At 38.5% G+C, this 17,831-nt stretch overlaps 1 protein-coding gene across 4 annotated transcripts in view; it reads right to left on the bottom strand.

Moving 5' to 3' along the window:
* Rngtt (RNA guanylyltransferase and 5'-phosphatase) overlaps positions 1 to 17,831 on the bottom strand; it is a 228,913-nt gene that overhangs the window by 118,580 nt on the left and 92,502 nt on the right. For all 4 annotated transcript variants that reach the window (XM_052176203.1, XM_052176206.1, XM_052176204.1 and 1 more), the window contains one exon: positions 14,354 to 14,454. In XM_052176203.1, the coding sequence (XP_052032163.1) occupies positions 14,354 to 14,454 (101 nt within the window). The remainder of the gene's footprint in view (positions 1 to 14,353; positions 14,455 to 17,831) is intronic.

Genomic DNA, 17,831 nt, shown 5'->3' with positions numbered 1-17,831 from the left:
GAAAGACCCTGTCTTAAACAAAAGAGAGAAGGTACCTGCAGAATAAAACACCTCAGATTGTCCTGTGACCTCCACAAATGCACAGATGACCTACACACAAACATGACCACACATGCACACAAAGAAACGTCAAGAATTCCGTGAAAGATATGGTAACCTTCCAGGAAGAGATGGGCAGCAGGCAGAGTAACAGTATATAACTATTCCTAAGACAAATCAAATTAAGTTGGTTTAAAAAAAAAGAAAGAAAGAAAAATGAAGGAAACAATAGTAAGAAATACATTTTAGAGCATTCAAATTCTCTTCAATTTAATTTGGAAAATGGTAACCTAATGTATATTAAGATTTATGCATACTAAGCTAATTTATTTAAGTATACTAAGGTAATGTATAGTAAGATTAATGTGTGCAAGATTTTTTTTTAATTAAATGCATGTATGGCTTTAAAAGAAAAGCTAAAAAAAAAATATATATATATATATATATATAGTAAACTCTGGGCAAGGTAGCACATATCTTTAATCCCAGAACTCCAAAAGCAAAAGTAAGCAGATTTCTGTGAGTTCAAGGTTAGCCTGGTAGGCCAGCTAGGGCTACATATTTAGACCTTCCTTGTCTCAAACAAGGCAGGGAAGGGGAGGTTAGACCAGGGTCTGATAGCTCGGCAGCAACTGCTACTCTTGCAGAAGGCCCTATGACTGTCCACAGGAGCCTGGCAAGTAGCTCACAACAACCTGGAGCTGCCATTCCAAAGGATCTGGTGTCCTGGCTTCTTCAGGCAGTGCACAAGCAGACAAGCAAGAAAGCAAACATATCCACACCTATAAATTTAAAAGTAAACAAAGTATAGTGCTTGTCACAATGTCATTTAGTAACAAACTTTTTAAAATTTTTAGAAAAAACCTACCACATAACCTGAAACAAAGAAACTGTGAACTAAAGTTCCAAGGGGGGTAGAAGAGGAATAAGTTCAAAACTAAGTAAGAACTTCAGTGAATACAGTTGGAATATTATAGAATGTCATATCAAGAGTCAAACTACTTGATTTTTAAATAGCCATTTACTGATTATCTCAGTGTGTTAACTTCCTTGTAATTACTTCATATGTTTTTGGGAGGAACAATCCCAAAAGCTAAGAATGTCATCAGATAGCATCTGAGGCCTATAACAAAAGTTCCTCTATTTTGCTATAACTTGCCTACCTAATATATCCATCAACATATTTGAAAAGTGTGTTGACTTATGACTCTCATGATTCTATTACTATAAAAACTTTACAACTGTTATGACCTCAAAATATAGCATTTGGGACAACGTGAATCTGTGTTCCAGGACCATCATACCATATTGGGTTCCAGAATAAACATCTCTTATTACTTAGCTGGACTTTTTGTATCTACACTGACTTACTTTCATTGCTGTAATGAGATACCATGACCAACACAACTTAAAAAAAAAACTTCAATTGAGGGCTCACAGTTTCAAAGGACTAGAGTTCATAATAGTGGGGAGCATGGCAGCAGGCAGGCATCCTGCTGAAGCAATAGCTGAGAGTTTATATCTTGAGCACAACCATAAGACAGAGAGAATACAATAGGAATGGTGCAGGTCTTCTGAAACCTCAAAGTCTGCTCAGAGTAGCACATCTCCTCCAACAAGGCCACTTCTAATTCTTCCCAAACACTTCCACCATCTAGGGACCGAGCATCTAAATATAGAACCCTATGGGAGACACTGTCATTCAAGTCACCTTTCACACTAAAATTTTAGTTACACTTACAGGGACTATTTGGAGACAAGGTTGCAATAAATTTAACAGAATGTAGAGTGAACTGGTAATGAAAGTAAAAGCATCATAGGGGATTCCTTCAAGAGCAGGAGAGGCAGTGTCTTAGCAAGAGCTTCAGGCATGATACACAAGAGTGACCAAGCAGCAGGGAAGAGTGTCTTACTCTGAAATAATAAAGATATGCATCCAACTATGAGTACAGGGAAGGGAAAGATACCATTAACTTAATGGAAAAGTCATGGAAGTTCCAAGCAAATATGGATGAAAATGCAACTAACACCAATACTTTTTAAAGGTCAGAATATAAAAGGAAAATAATTTTTTAAAAAAGTAGAAGAATTAAAGCAACATAGCACACTAATTCTGAACAGAACTTAAATTAGCTTGTTAACAGATGAGATAGGCCAGCATGATGACTCAGAAGGAAAAGACACTCTAACCTAAGCCTGATGATTTGAGGTCAAACTCTGGGACCCATATATACACCATACAGTGCATGTGAGCCCTAGCATACACATAAATAAATAAATAAATAAATAAATAAATAAATAAATAAATAAATAAATAAATGTAATTTTAAAAATAAAAAATAAAAAATACAAGAGGCTGGGGCACTCTAACCTAAGCCTGATGATTTGAGGTCAAACTCTGGGACCCATATATACACCATACAGTGCATGTGAGCCCTAGCATACACGTAAATAAACAAACAAACAAACAAACAAATAAATAAATAAATAAATAAATAAATAAATGTGATTTTAAAAATAAAAAATACAAGAGGCTGGGGCCAACAAGGTGGCTCAGCACAAAAAACCCACCATGCCAAGTGTGACGCCCCAGTTCCATCTCTAGGAACTCTAAGTCCCACACAGAGGTTAAAGGAGAGAACCAGTTCCATAGTTTGCCTTCTGACTTTCACATATCAACTGTGTCACATGCACACTTACATTCATAAAATTTTAAAAATGTATAAAATGACCCAAAGAGATAGCTCTGTAGTGGGCATGAGTACTTGCTGTTCTTACAAAGGATCTGAATCACAGACAGTTAACAACCGTCTGTGACTCCAGCTCCAAGGAACCCGACCCCTCTGGCATCAGGCACATACACTAACATGCATATACCCACACAGCCATACACATTTAACATGATTTAAAAGTAATAAATTCTAACTTTAAAAATTAAATAATAGAGGCTATATATTAAGTTTTATAAAACCAACCACATTTTTACATACACACTTTAAATTACAGAGTATTTCCTGCAGCAGAAGTTAGCTCTCTATAAGCAGTAAGGAACAGAACTCATGGTAAATTTTAAGCTAGAGTCAGTCTGAAAACAAGAAAGAAAATGACATTAACCACTAGCCTACAGAAAGAGTATAGAGTGAAGCTAACAGGCAAAGGTGACCAAAGTGTGTGTGTGTGTGTGTGTGTGTGTGTGTGTGTGTGTGTGTGTGTGTGTGTGTGTATGACAATATTCTTTATTAAACAAGCAACTTAGCATTACCTCTTTTAGGTCCCATGAGTCAGGCAAAGAGTATAGCAAACTATACTGGTTAGACCCACAATATACTCAGGGAATAACCAGTCTCAATAAAGATTACCCTAGTCCTTCCATATTCCTATCCGAAGATTTATAAGAGGCCACTGGGCAAGACAGATAGCACAGTATTCCCCTTCTTTAGAACAACCCTTTCTACTCAAGAGTTTTTCTCATTTCTTGTCAATAAATCTACATTCACTTTGTGTCTATATTGTCATAATCTTACTGAATGTGAGATAACAAACTTGGAAGTCATTGACTTGGTGGCTTTGGCAATTATAATTTTCTGGCACCCTGGTTCACCAGGAGCTGAGCGAGATTCTGTCACTTTCAAAGAACCTCTATCGTTCCAAAAAGTTTAGTCTTGATGCTCAGAAAAAAAGGAGGAAGAAAAAACTCTATGGATTATAAATAAATTATACTTTACCACATTGTTTCTTAAAGCTATGACGATAAACTGCGGAAACAGAGTTTGAGTTCTTCAGCTTGTTTTTTTATTTGGAACTAAGTACTGGTAATCTGGGTGTGTGCATATTGCCGGAAGGTCACAGAAGCGCTAAGCTTACATTGGTAGGAAAAAGGGATGTGTCTGTCTTGTTATGACCCTCATACTCCCAGACTGAAGCCCAGAATCAAGTATCTGAGGAGTTTGGTTTTTTTGTTTTGCTATTTTTCACTGGGTCTTAAGGTAGGGGGAAGAGGGAGGACCTAAAGGGCTAACAGAAAGAAAATAAAGAAACAGCCACGTGGACTGGTCACTATCAGTGTTTTTATATGCTAGCTCATCAGTACTGCCCAACACCCCCTTACCCACCCATCATTTTGGACATGGAAACTGACTATGTCTTTCTGATAGCTCCCTTCTGTGCCCATTAGTTTAAAGTTGTAACTTTTAAACATTGATCTTACCAGCCAGTATAATAAACTATTTCCTAATAAAAGTAATATTGGAGTTGTTTCTTGGGCTAAAATGCCTCTTATAGTCTCACATCTCACAGGCTGGTCTTTAACTTCTGATCTTCCTGCCCCTGCCTCTCTAGTGCTGCGGTTTATAGGTGAAAACCCATTCATAAGAGACAAAGGCAGCTAGTTTACATTAAGAAATATTCTTGAGCCTAGGATCCCAAACTTCCAACCTTAGAATGCTACAACCTGACACCACAAAAACACAGCCCCTGCCAGGACCCAACCCTTTACCAGAACAGAACTGAGAACAAACAGCACTGCCCTAATTGTATGACATTGATTCACATGAGCTTGAATTGGACTATTCTCCTTTGGATCATGTCAATGACATTCCAAGAAATGTCATAATGTCAAATGACATAAAAACAAACTCAACTTGTTAGAGTATTTATCCCAAATGGGGATCTCTCCAGCCCATTATTCAAAGCTTCTAATGGGACTCTAGCTCTGGTTCAGCCTTCTGCCCTCTTTGAAGATTTCTCCAAAAAGTAGGCTTCCTATTTTGGTAAAGGGTAACAGGATTGAATACACAGTCTGCTAAAGAATGCTAAATGTTACAATTTCAACTAGCCTGCCAAGATGTGCCAATTGGTACTACAGGTACACAATGACCAACTGCTTTCTGACTGGATCTAAGGCTTATTCCATAAGAACGAATCCATGTATGGCACTGTAAACCTAGTCAAAGACCCATGGCTTAGAAAGAAAGTCACAGGCTACAGTGGAACCTACTGCTAAGTGGACATGTACTCAAAGTCCCTTATAAATATTTATGGCAATGCACAGAAATGTTTCTCTCAAAGTCAGAGAAAGAAGCATCTTTGTGCAGTGAGTATCAAGACTCATAAGTGCTCAAAGGGCTGAGAATAAGTGACTGTTTAATGCTTAAGCCTAAATAGGAAATCTGTATCAACAACTCAAGACTTAGAGAACACAGCAGGGGGTGTTCTTAACATAAAGAATGTTAAGAGGTGGAGGAGTATTGTGAAATACTGGACTTGAACACAACACATATGTACTCATGAACTTACACTCACACCAGCTTTGGTGACTTGTTACAAGACTGGCACCAGTCAATATTTCAACAGGAACAGAAGAGGGTCTCATTAGGCTTGGCCCCTACCTGAGCAGCTATTGGCAATGGATGGTTGCTGGAGGATGAGGAATCATTGTCTACAGTGTGGCCAATGCTAATTAGACTCAATGAGTTAATAAGTAATTAAAAAAAAAAAAAGGAAGAAAAGGGTTAGACAGAGAGAGAGGGGAGAGGGAAGTATTAGGAATGGAAGGGCCCACACACATTCCATGGCAATTACTGCTATTACTAAGCACTCTTTATAATACCACTGATGGTACTGTAATCTCCAAATTCCACTTCTTTAAATACTTTATAATAAAAAAGATAACTGTTGAATATTCATTTTAAAACAAGGGAGGAAGAAAGAACACAGCAAAATAAAAGGTTTACCCCTATACAGTTTATCATTTAGCTATATATTCTTTTACTTTTTCTGTTTTTTTGCTTTTTGGTTCCCCCCCCCCCCCCAAGACAGGGTTTCTCTGTGTAACCCTGGCTGTCCTGGAACTCACTCTGTAGACCAGGCTGGCCTCGAACTCAGAAATCCGCCTGCCTCTGCCTCCCAAGTGCTGGGATTACAGGAGGGTACCACCACCACCCGGCTGGCTATATATTCTTGCTGACTCAATTATCTCACATACAGGACACTTTTCAATATTCTGAATATGCTACCAACATAGTACGTTTAAGACAGTAATACCATTTCAAATAAGTACAAAAACAAAATTAACCACTCTAAGTAAATCTATACAAAGGAAAAAGATTACAATAGTCAACAAAGACATTGTAGGGAAGGGGTTAAGACAATGTCTCTCGACACAGTCCTGGCTGTCCTGGACACTGCAATTTAGACTAGGCTGTCCTTGAACTCCCAGAGATCTACCTGCCTGTCTCTTGAATGCTGGGATTAAATGTGTAAGCCATCACACCCACTGTAGAAGATATTTTTGTACAAGAAGTAAAGCATTTTGGTTACCACTAAGCCCATGCTTCTCATCTTCTAAAGCAGAAATATTATGTAAGAAACATGCCTAAGTGCCCTAGTGGGAAGAGGACAGATTCCTCCTGGAGGAGAACCCAACACTATTGTCACAAGTGTACAATATAAACTGCAAGGAGCAACTACAGTTACAGGCTCTATCTGACCTGATACCTAGCTTTGAAAATAAAACTTCACTGAAACCACTGCCATGCTCCTAAAGACAGACTTAGTCCATGTTAAATTTTGTACTTCAGAGGCAGAATGGAAAAGTTAAAACAGTAATGTATAGACCAAACCTTAAAATACTCACTATCTGGCCTTTTTAAATGTACCACCCTTATTGTAAATCCTGCAACCTCTTTCAGACTGACAGCATTTACTAGTAACTAGATACAGACAGAAATTAGGACAAAAGAGACAAGGGTGGGGAGAGGCGTGGGGGAGGGGGGGAGATACAGGAGTGAGTACTGCAATCACTTGAAAATTACCAGACACTCACTGTCAAGGACAACAATGTCACCATATTCTCCTAGCTAAACAGAGACGTTAGAGTGGTTTGGTAATAAACTTGTTTGTGACTCAAGAACAAAATTCTGTCATTTGCAGTAATGTGGAAAGAAAGGGATAGTAGATTATTAAGTGAAACACAACACAGAAAGGTAAGTACCACACGACCTCGCACATGTGTGAATATAAAAGAGTTAATTCCACAGAAGTCAGGGTACTAATGACCAGAACATGGGAAGAAGAGAGGAGAAAGAGGCAGAGAAACTGGCCAAGGATTCTAAGCTATAATTTCATGGAAAGAAGAATAAGTATGATATACATCAAAAGGGTTTGACCACAGATAAAAATAATGAACTATGTATTTGAAAAGGTGAGAAAACAGGCTTTTATAAGTTTTCACAATGAGGAAATGCTTACCCTGATTTAGGCATTACACAATGTATATATTGCTGAAATATTATGAAGCCCCATTATTCATATGGCAAAATGTCTGTGATCTCATCTATTATGTAAAAATAGACAAAAACAAACCTAAATGGAGTAGCATGTCCATAAACACACTTTGTGCTTATTTCCCAATTACTGGATATATAATGAAAGAAATACTTGGCAACTAGAAGAATTTGACACTGTCTCTCTGACCCTTAGTCATCTTTCTAGAAAAGCCAAGTGAAGGCCCTACAGCTTACCTGCCCTACCAGAAATCAAGGCCATCAAGGGCATAGAATGATTATGAGCTATCACAATTTAAACAGGTTGTTATTCCAATCACATGCAGACCTTTAGATCTTTAGTAAGGCAAATTAACTCAGCCTCTTCACTCTTTTAAAAATGTAAATTAGCAAATTCTGGGGTTTCCTCTATCAAACTGCAACCACCAGATGCTCCCCTTAACCTGGCTTCATCAGTGGCCACAGTATATCCGCAGCACATGGTTCTCCTGCTCTCAGCATAATCCACAAAGTAATCCTTTTTAAAGAAAAACATGTATTCATTATATCACAGACAGCAGTCCAAACGCTGGACATAAACTATTTTATTAAATTCCAACAAGAGGAACTTCAGGGTCCCGAAGGCCCTTTGCTCTGAGCATAACAAGGCATTGTACTAGCACATTCTAGAGAACTGCTCTCTCACGTCCTTGTCCATCTTCTCATCAGCTGGTACACATCTGGATTGTTTGGACCTCCTTCTAACCTTAATGAAGAATGGTGCCAATAAAATTCAAGCTTAATTATTTTATATAGAAACAGCCTTTATTTCTCTAGGAAGAGAACGGCTGAGTCATTTGGTTGAGTCCATACTCAGCACTTTGAAATGTTACCAAACTCTCTGCCATAGCAGCTAAATCAATTGAAAATGTCAACCTCAATACATGAAGGCACTCATTTTACACTGCCATCATCATTTATTAAGGTCTTCTAATTTTTTTTTCAAAAACATGATCTCTACAGTGGTTTGAATGAAAACAAAAAAGTTCCCCTGGGCTCAAGTGTGTGAACACTGGGCCCCAGTTGGTGACACTGCTGGAGGAGGTCGTGGATCACAGCAGACAAGCTCTGGGAATCTACAGCACTGCCCCACTTCCACTTTGCTGTCTCCATTTCTGGGGTGCCAACAACAACAGAAATGTCATCACCCAGCTTCCTGTTCCAACCTCCTGCAGCCATGCCACACCCACCATTATGAACTGGAACCAGGAGCCAAAATAAAACTGGTTCTTTAAGTTGCTTCTGTTCCTATTTTAATCACAGCAAAAGAAATGTAACTAATATAGTCTCCTTCAGCAATTTACAATTATATGCATTTAAAGAGAGAATTAACAGAGACATGAATCAAACAGGAAATGGTTCACAGAGAACGTTGAATTTATACAGTATAACACACAACAGGTAATTCTGACAAGGAGGAAATATGGTCTTTTATTAAATCTATTTACATGGAAACAACCAAAACAGTAGCAAATACTTAAATATATCTATCATGTACCCACGTCTACTCTAACATTTCACACATTCATTCCCATGAAAGTCCTATGATTTGTGGTGGTTTGAATGAGGATAGAAGCTCTTGTATACTTGGTCCCCAGTTGGTAGAACTGTTTAGAAAGAATTAGGAGGTGCAGCCTTGTTAGAAAAATATCCTGGGTGGAAAGGTACAGGGTGGAAATGAGCTTTCAAAAGCCCACACTATTCTCCCCCCTCTCCCCAGCCTTCTGGAGATGTCAGCTGACCCAGAGGCATGCCTATCTGCCTGCTGTCATGATCCCCACACCATGATGATGTTCATGGACTCTGTGGTACTTTAAGTAGGGAGTGTCACTATTTGGAGGTATGGCCTTGTTAAAGTAGGTGTGGCTTTTTGAGGTAGGTGTAGCCTTGTTGGAGTAGGTGTATCAATGTGGGAATGAGTTTAGGACCCTCATCCTAGCTGCCTAGAAGCCAGTCGTCTACCACCCTTCAGATCAAGATGTAGAACTCTCAGCCCCTCCTGCACCATGCCTGCATGGATGCTGCTATGCTCCAGCCATGACGATAGTGGACTAAACCTCTAAACCTGTAAGCCAGCCCCAATCAAATGTTAAGAGTTTTGGTCATGGTATCTGTTCACAGTAGTAAAACCGTTACACCAAGACAGACTCTTAAGTAGCCCTAAAAAACCTTAAGCCCTAAATTAAACACTTTCTTTCCAAAGTTGCTCGGTCATTGTGTTTTATCACAGCAGCAGCAAAGTAAATAAGATACCCAAGAAGAATCTGAGGCACAGGAAGTACTGTGCTGAAAGCCACGGAGCTATAGAAAAACAATTTCAACCCAAGCAGTGTGGCTCTTAAATCTAGTTCTTAACTGTACAATACAATAAATCTATACCCTTCACTGAAAGTCAATAATATTACACTCAAAAGTTTACAATTTTCAAAGTGAAGACAGCCTGTGTAATTCATGGTTTAAACAGTATTGTGGATTTGAACTATAAACTACCTAATAAGAATAAAATATTAAGTAAAAATCACAATACTTTCAAAACAAGGAATTTTTAAGAGCTATGTTTATAAAACTTAATACTTAAATTGCTAAGATACACAAAATTTATTTTTGACCACGATGAAGTGATTAGATTAATATAGCTCAAAAGAATTGGAAAACCAAGTTCAAATTTTACTGCTATCAATGGGGTAATAAATATGACAGAATAGATTTTTCTCTTCATATTGAACTTGAACCTAAAAGGAACTATTATTACTGTATTATATCAGCTAAATGAAAGTAAAAACCTAAAATATCTCACTTAAAATAACTCACTGCAAACATTTTCAAAAGGTGTATTATACCATTCAAAACACTATTACATTTTACATTTCCAGGAAATATTTGGAATCAATTTAAAAAGACATTAAATTATCTCATAGTATTTCAATATTCATGCCTCACTTGTACACATTCTGTTCCTTACATTGCAGATGCTACCACAAAACCAAAACTCAAGACTCTTAAATATTTATTTATGTGTGTGAGACTGTGTGTGTACCTGTGTACCACATATATGCAAGAGCCTGTAGAGGCCAAGAAAGGCCTAGATCCCCTAGAACTATACTTACAAATGGCTGTAAGCCACCCTGTGGGTACTGACAACCAAATCTAGATCCTCAGTAAGAAAAGTACACATAACCACTTAGCCTTAAAAGAGCTCTCCCTTCAAAACAAGCATATTTGCAACTGAGTTGCTGTGGAGTATTAGATATAACTTCAGTTATATAGTTAAAATAGATAACGCAACATTCTTTACATAAAAAAGAGACTCTAGCTAACAAATATGTATCCTAAAACAGTTACACAAAATAGTTCATATTATTTTGACACCTATTAAGTACACTATGTACCTATGCTGATGTACCTTTAATACATCAAGAAGTCACATTAAACAGTGACATTTTAATGTTTAAATTATGTCTTTTTGTTTTTAAAAAGTATATATTTTTAAGTTTTTTGTTGGCTATATTCTTTATTTACATTTCAACTGTTCTCTCCTTTCCCAGTTCCCCGTCTGCTGGTGTGCACCTATCCCATCCTCCCTCCACCTACTTCTATGAGGGTGTCCTCTCCCACCCTCTCCCACCTCCCCTGTTCCTAAAAAGTATATATTTTTAAAAGAACAAAAAATTGGAAAAAAATCATTTAAAAAAGTACTATTACATTGAACTACATAATTTACAATCTGGAGAGATGGGCATTCTGTTTATCCTCAGGTGGCTTTTAAGTGTTACTGTCAGAACTATGACCTATAAAAACCAAAACTCAAGACTTTTCAAAATTAGATGAAACAACCAAAACTAGATATAAGAGCCAATATTCACTAATCAAATGTTGTAAATATAGTATTAGAGAAAAAATATTAGTAATGAAAGAATTTAATAAATTTTACTTTCTTGCTGGAATCTTACTTGCCAGTGTGCTGGAGAGCTGACTCAGCAATTAATAGCACTTGCTACTTCTAGAACCTGACACTTATGCAGACCCAGGTTCTGTTCCCAACATCCATATGGCAGTTCACAACTTCCTATGACTCCAGTTACAGATGATCCATTCATGGCTTCTTCTGTCTTCCTCAGTTATCAGGCATACATGAGGTACACATATATGGATTACACACTCACACATACACATGAATAAAAAGAAATACATCTTAAAAAGGAATCTTACTTTCCAAGGCCAAGTTTGATGGATTCCCCCCTAAAATCCCAATACAAAGGAGGCTGAGAATGGATCTCCATTAGTTCTAAGCCCTAGAAAGAAGGATTCTTTCAAAACAGCAAAGCAAAACAAAACACAATCATAAACATCTGTGCTTTTGAAAAAGTGGCCCTCCAGAATAATCTCCGTCATACACTGTTTCACAAGAGGGACATCTTCCATAAGACTTTGCTCTTGCTTACTGGAGTACAGCCTCCACAGGTAACAGGTAAGACCAGACATTCCATCAAAAGAAAAAAAATCAATATTCATCAAACATTTAGACAAAGTAAGTTATTTCCATAAACAGTCTCCCAATCGTGCAGGTGTGTGTTTGTATATACAACCTGTTCCTATAGTCTAAAATTCTCTATATGTGGCCAGCTAGATGGCTCAGGAGGTAAACGTTCTTGCCACAAAGACTGGATAACCTGCAGACCCACATGTTTGAATGAAGAACTGAGTCATGTTTGAAGGAAGAAGTGAGTTCTACAAGTTCTCCTCTGAAAACTGGAGAGAGAGAGAGAGAGAGAGAGAGAGAGAGAGAGAGAGAGAGAGAGAGAGAGAAGGAGAAGCATACATGCAGCAATAAATAAATAACCTATCCATGGAATAGTATCAGACAAAGAGACTTAAATATAAATTCAGAAGCTAGAGAAAATTGTTCTTTAATTTTTGCTATTAAGACCAATGGCAAATTAAGTCACAAAAAATGTAAAACATTTAACGGTTTAACTTTGAAAAGTAGCATTAATGCACATTATTAACCAACTACCTTTCTTTCACAACATCCCTTTCTGAATATACATATTCTCTTAAAAGACTAATATTTAATCTGTGAGTCGGGACGTTTGCAATCAACAACATACCCTTGTCTCCATTACCTGCACTTTACCTCTTATAGGCAAAATAAATTTCAATGCTATGCACTACAAACTTTATCCCTTTGCCATCATTATCCATGTTTTTTCTTTGTTTTTTCTTCAATTAAGCATTTTCTATTATGTTATATTTGATTTAATTAAAAGTTCTTAAAATTTGTGAGGCAGAGTAAAAACAAAGTTTTGAAAATACAATAAACATATTCCCACTAAAGCATCCTTTACAGTAGTCAACAGCCATAAGAAAATAGGCAGCAAATGAAAACATTAATATTATAAAAACTTCAGGTCAATAATTAAAAACTTACCCCAATAAGGTATATAGCCAAGTGCCCTTCAAATGAAAAACCCCACTGATTTAGTATCTATGACTATAAAACTAATGACTTCAATATGCAGAATTCAATTGATAAGATTTTTAGTAATATCTATATTTTATTTTGAAAACTATTTAAAATTTGAAAAAAAAATTTGTTGACTATCTTAGGTATGTACACAACATAAATGATAAGTGAAAATGAGATAATATGGAAAATATATAATATTTTACTTTTTTCAGAGTAATATAAAGTAGCCTATAAAGAGTAAAGCCTTATGATACATGGTTTCATGCCACACCAACTCCAGTGGAGTCTATGTGACGTGACAAAAGCCGTGCTTTCAGATCTGAGGTGTGTGTTCCTCAGAACTTAGCCTCCCGGAGGTCCCTGGCATCCTGCTCTGCAAGCTGTTCCAGTGCATTGACCAAATTCTGTGGATTTGGGTTCTGTGCCTTGTCTTTCTTGATTTTTATGATAATAGTTAACATAATGCAACCTGGACAGATCTTGATAGATCAAGGGCCCAAGGGGTGTTCCAGGAAACATTCCTGATAGCGTGATCACTCCAGGGCCTACAAAGACTGGTAACAATGAACCTGATGACCAGCACCAGGTAATATCAGACTTGGGTCAAAGAAGATTCATGAACTTTTCAACACAAGATCCCCCATTTTTCCAAGCTTTACTCAGAGTTATGTGGAAGGAAAGCGAGGCACTTAGAGATATAATAAATCAGTTATAACAGGAAGAGTTGTTGGTGAGAAATCCAGAAGTGGATAGTGAAAGGATAAAAGTTCAATAGCTGGTAGGGAAAGACCAGAAAGGTGTGTCAAAGTTAAGGAGAATAGTCTGGGAATTCCAACAACTGTAATGTATGGGCGGAAGCATTACTTACTCAGAGGGTGTTGGTGGGCTCCTAGTAAATAGGGAAACTCCACAAAGGCTCAGGACAACAATTCTAAACTGGCCTGAGTGGCCACAAAATATTAATAAAATTTACTAGCTACAGCAAATTTGCTCAGACTGCAGCTTGGCAGAATTCTAAGTATAGAGTGGCCTCAAGTCTAGGTTGACTAACCACTGTCTGGGTACCAAAAGGTTCCCAAAAAACACTTCTTGCTCTGTGCTTTAGTTTTGAGTTAAGTTGTAATATGTAACCCCCTATCTGATCATTACCTGATGTAAGCTGGCATGAAAACAAAAAGTAGCTCCTAAATCAAGTGCATGTATCTGAGATGCTTACAGAAGCAAAACTGCAGCAGGTTCACACCGCTTTTTGGTGTGTTGTTTCTGCCTGTCACTCCTTACCGACCTGAGCACCCACGAGAGGAGACCTGCCTGGGTGTGTCCGTGGCAGTTTCATGTAAATCTGGCAGGCAGTCCGAGGGAAAACCTTACGAAGATCAATCACAACATGTGGTGATAGAGGCTCATAATCCTAATATTTGGGAAGCAGTAAGATCTTAAATTTAGGAATAGCTGGGGCTGCAAAGCAAGACCAGATTTCAAAAACTAAACAAAATCCCTATTTGGGCCAGGAGTCCACACTTACCCTTCTCCTCCCATTCTTGTTATCTTCAGTCGAAAATCCACAGAGTTTAGACTAGGAGGTTTCCATTTCAAAATGTCATCACATCGACCAGGTTTGTATTTCTAAAGTGGATTAAAATAAAAGCAATTAGTAAGAAGCTAAAATATAGGGTTCAATTCTCTGAATATACTGTTACTTTTTATTAAGCAAAATTGCTACTTTTTATTTTACTTTGGTATTTTTAATTTATTCGTTTTTATTTGTGTAGGATGTGTGTACATGCCAAGGCTTGTATGTGGTGGTCAGACAAAACTTGCAGGTTGTTAGGTCTCAACAAATTCCTTTTCCCAACGTCTGGCATTTAGACACAATCCAGCATCCCCTGGGGGACGCCTTCCTTCAGCCTCTCTCAGACAGCCGAGTCATTTTGGCTATGTGGGATCTTGGACTCCCGGCTCATTCAGGCCTCTTCCTACTCCTCGCTCTTCTCTTCCTCTCTCACCAACCTCCACTCCCTACCTCACCCCCTCAACCCTTCCACTCATGGCCTGGTTCAGTCTGGACCCTTCCAGATGCATCTGTCTAAACTCTTCCTAATATCTACAATAAACCTACTCCACCATACCTAGGAGCAGTCATGTCCTCATTTTTTTTATTCATAAATGGCATAAATGAGTTCCCTACCAAGGGACCCAGCCGCTCCACACCAAGTTACTGATTTGACTCTCCTGAAATATGTATGGATCAATTGTTTCTGCTGGCTCCTGCCACCCACCAAATTCTATAGAGTAGCTCTCCAGCTGCTTCTTCCTGATTGCCTCTCCTAGTCTACTCTATTATGCATGTGTCTGTCATGTGTCTCTGGCCCTTACAGCCTGCTATGCCCTCCTGGGCCATCTCTCTATGCCCTCCATGTGAACACATCTTTAAAGAGTTACCAGGTTCCCTCTTATCAGAACTTCCCCCACTTTCCCAAAACCCTCTGCAGAGGAGCTGTGTGTTCTACTTTCCAGCTGCTTTCTACTGGGTAAGTGTCACCCCAGAGGTGCCTGCTTTGTCTACTGTTACCACAAATGCATACCAATGTGCTAGCAAACTCCTTTGCCCTACCAAGCTCTATAAAGGCCCTTCCCCACCTGTAAATGTATGCCTTCCCCTATGATTTAGGACCTCTCTCTGACAAGTCTCTCATTCCCCCTGGGGACACCTGAGGTTCTTGTGTTCACTGACATTTCTTCTCCTCAGGTCTTTGCTGACAGCTCCTTCTGGAGCTCCACCTCACCTACCCCTAGGAGCCACCACCAGTCCCAAAGCGTCTGTAGGGCTGTCCGGATCACTGCACTCTCTTTTGGTCCCTCCTGTGGAGTCCCACTTTCTGACCCTTTCTCCTTTTCTCCTTGGACTCAATTTCCTCCAAGGAATCTCAGCTTTTATTTACTATGTGACTACATTTGTCTTCAATACAGATCAGTAACCAAAGAGCAACATACTCCATTTCCAAATTCTCTCATATGGTAACAACTTCTGCTACCACACAAACCAATGATCCCAAAATCTCTTATATCTAAACTTGCTCTGCTCCATACTACCAAAGGTATCTTAACTGTAAGATTTTTCTCTTTTCCACTATTAAAAATCTTTCATCTCTACAATTTCTTTGCTCTCTGCTCTCAAAAAAAATATTTTGTTAAGAATATGCTATAAGGTACCTCAGGATTTGTAAGTTCATTAGGTATAATTTTAAAATCTATAATAAATTTAACTTAAAACAAAAGGATTATAGTTCAAAAATCTATGCACAGGTAGTCTTAATTTGCTATAACATATTATATATGTGACTCAACTGTTGTTGAGAATATATTGTATACGTAACTTGGATTTTTGATTAAAAATATATCTGCAAAAAAAGTTAGATGTTTTAAATAGCAACCCCATGGCTCATCTCCGTCTCAGCTGATGACATACAATTTAACTTCACCACAGTCCTGTTTAAGAGGACTACATGGTATAAGTCAACTAAGGCAGCACCTATAACACTTCTCAGTTCTACTGAGCATTTGGTTTATCATTGTATCTACTTTTTAGACTAAGGTGGCAACCACAAAGGTCTCTAAAATATTTTGGATTAATATGGACTTTTGTATAATGATAAATTCCCTGTCTCTATTCCAGCAGATTTTTAATCAACTGCGGACTGCTCTGAAACTGCCTGCAGACACCGACCCCAATATTGCTAAGAACCTGCATCCTAGATGCCTCCAAAGCAGCCTGCACACCCTGGCTCCAGGCGGTCCTACGGAACCTGGGCAGCAAGCTAAGCAGATATCCTCCAGCCTGCACACACCCCCTCCCCAATTCTTTCACCCATCATTCCAACCATCCAGATACCGAAGCCTCAGTTTCAGCCAGAAGTAGTTATAGAAGAGACTACATCACCCCTTTATAATCAACAAAAAGGATGGAATTTAAATCTCAAGAAAGTCCTTTTCCCAAAGTCTGGCAATTAGACAAAAGTCAGCATTCCCTCCAGGGCTTAAAATAGTTCCTACTTGCTAAAAGGAGTCATTCTTATCTCTGGCAAAGGCCTTGGCTCCTCCATTAACCTATGCCTGAGTACCTGTCTAACACATCAGGTCCTGGCTGGCAGAGCCCACCTCCTACCCACAAGCTCTTTAGCTCCGAGCTTCACTCCCATTCCTCCAGCCTCTGACCCATAGAACCTCAGCTGTCTGCTAGGTGCCCTCTTGGCCCTCGCTCAGTCAGTGGCCCCTCTCTTAGCTCTCCTGTCTCTTCTCTTTGCCTCTCATTTCCCACCTCCCCCTCTCCTCTCATGGTCCAGTTCACTCTGGACCCTTCCAGATGTCTCGGGCTGTGCTCTCCCTCTTATCTACAATAAAAATCTTCTCCTTATTCCATACCTAGAACAGTCATGTCCTCAATTTCTTCATTCACAGGAGCAGTTCCCTCCTTGTACCATGTAGTTACAAGGACCAAATAATGACTTATTATAATAAACTTAAAAGATCTGCCTAAGGGGGGAAACTAAAAAGTATAGAATTAAGCAATGATTTTGTTTGTTTGTTTGTTTGTTTTAGACAGACTTAAGTACCCAACTCACTACCTCTCAATAAAGTAACATGTATTCATTTACGTAGTTGAAATCTGAATGTCTTCTTAGCCAAAGGGTTCAAATATTCTACTCCTGAATGCTTTTGCTTTGGTTTTTGGTTTTTTTCTGGGGGGAAGGGAGAGTTGTGTGCATGCACATAGTACAAATGTATAGAAACAGGAGGTCAGAATTTGGTGTCTTCCTTAATGGCTATATACCATTTTCTCACTGAGTCTGAGTCTACTGATTGGCTGGCCATCAAACCCAAAGACCCTCCCTATTCTGCATTCTTAATGCTAGGATTACAAGTATATGCCACTACACCTAGGCAGTGGTTACTGTTTTAGACAAGGTCAACATAGCCTCAAATTTCTCTAAGTAGCTGCAGAT

Source organism: Apodemus sylvaticus, chromosome 3, assembly GCF_947179515.1.
Source record: "Apodemus sylvaticus chromosome 3, mApoSyl1.1, whole genome shotgun sequence".
Taxonomy (NCBI): domain Eukaryota; kingdom Metazoa; phylum Chordata; class Mammalia; order Rodentia; family Muridae; genus Apodemus; species Apodemus sylvaticus.
Note: the sequence above shows the minus strand (reverse complement) of the source record. Positions and strands in the feature narration are given on the sequence as shown.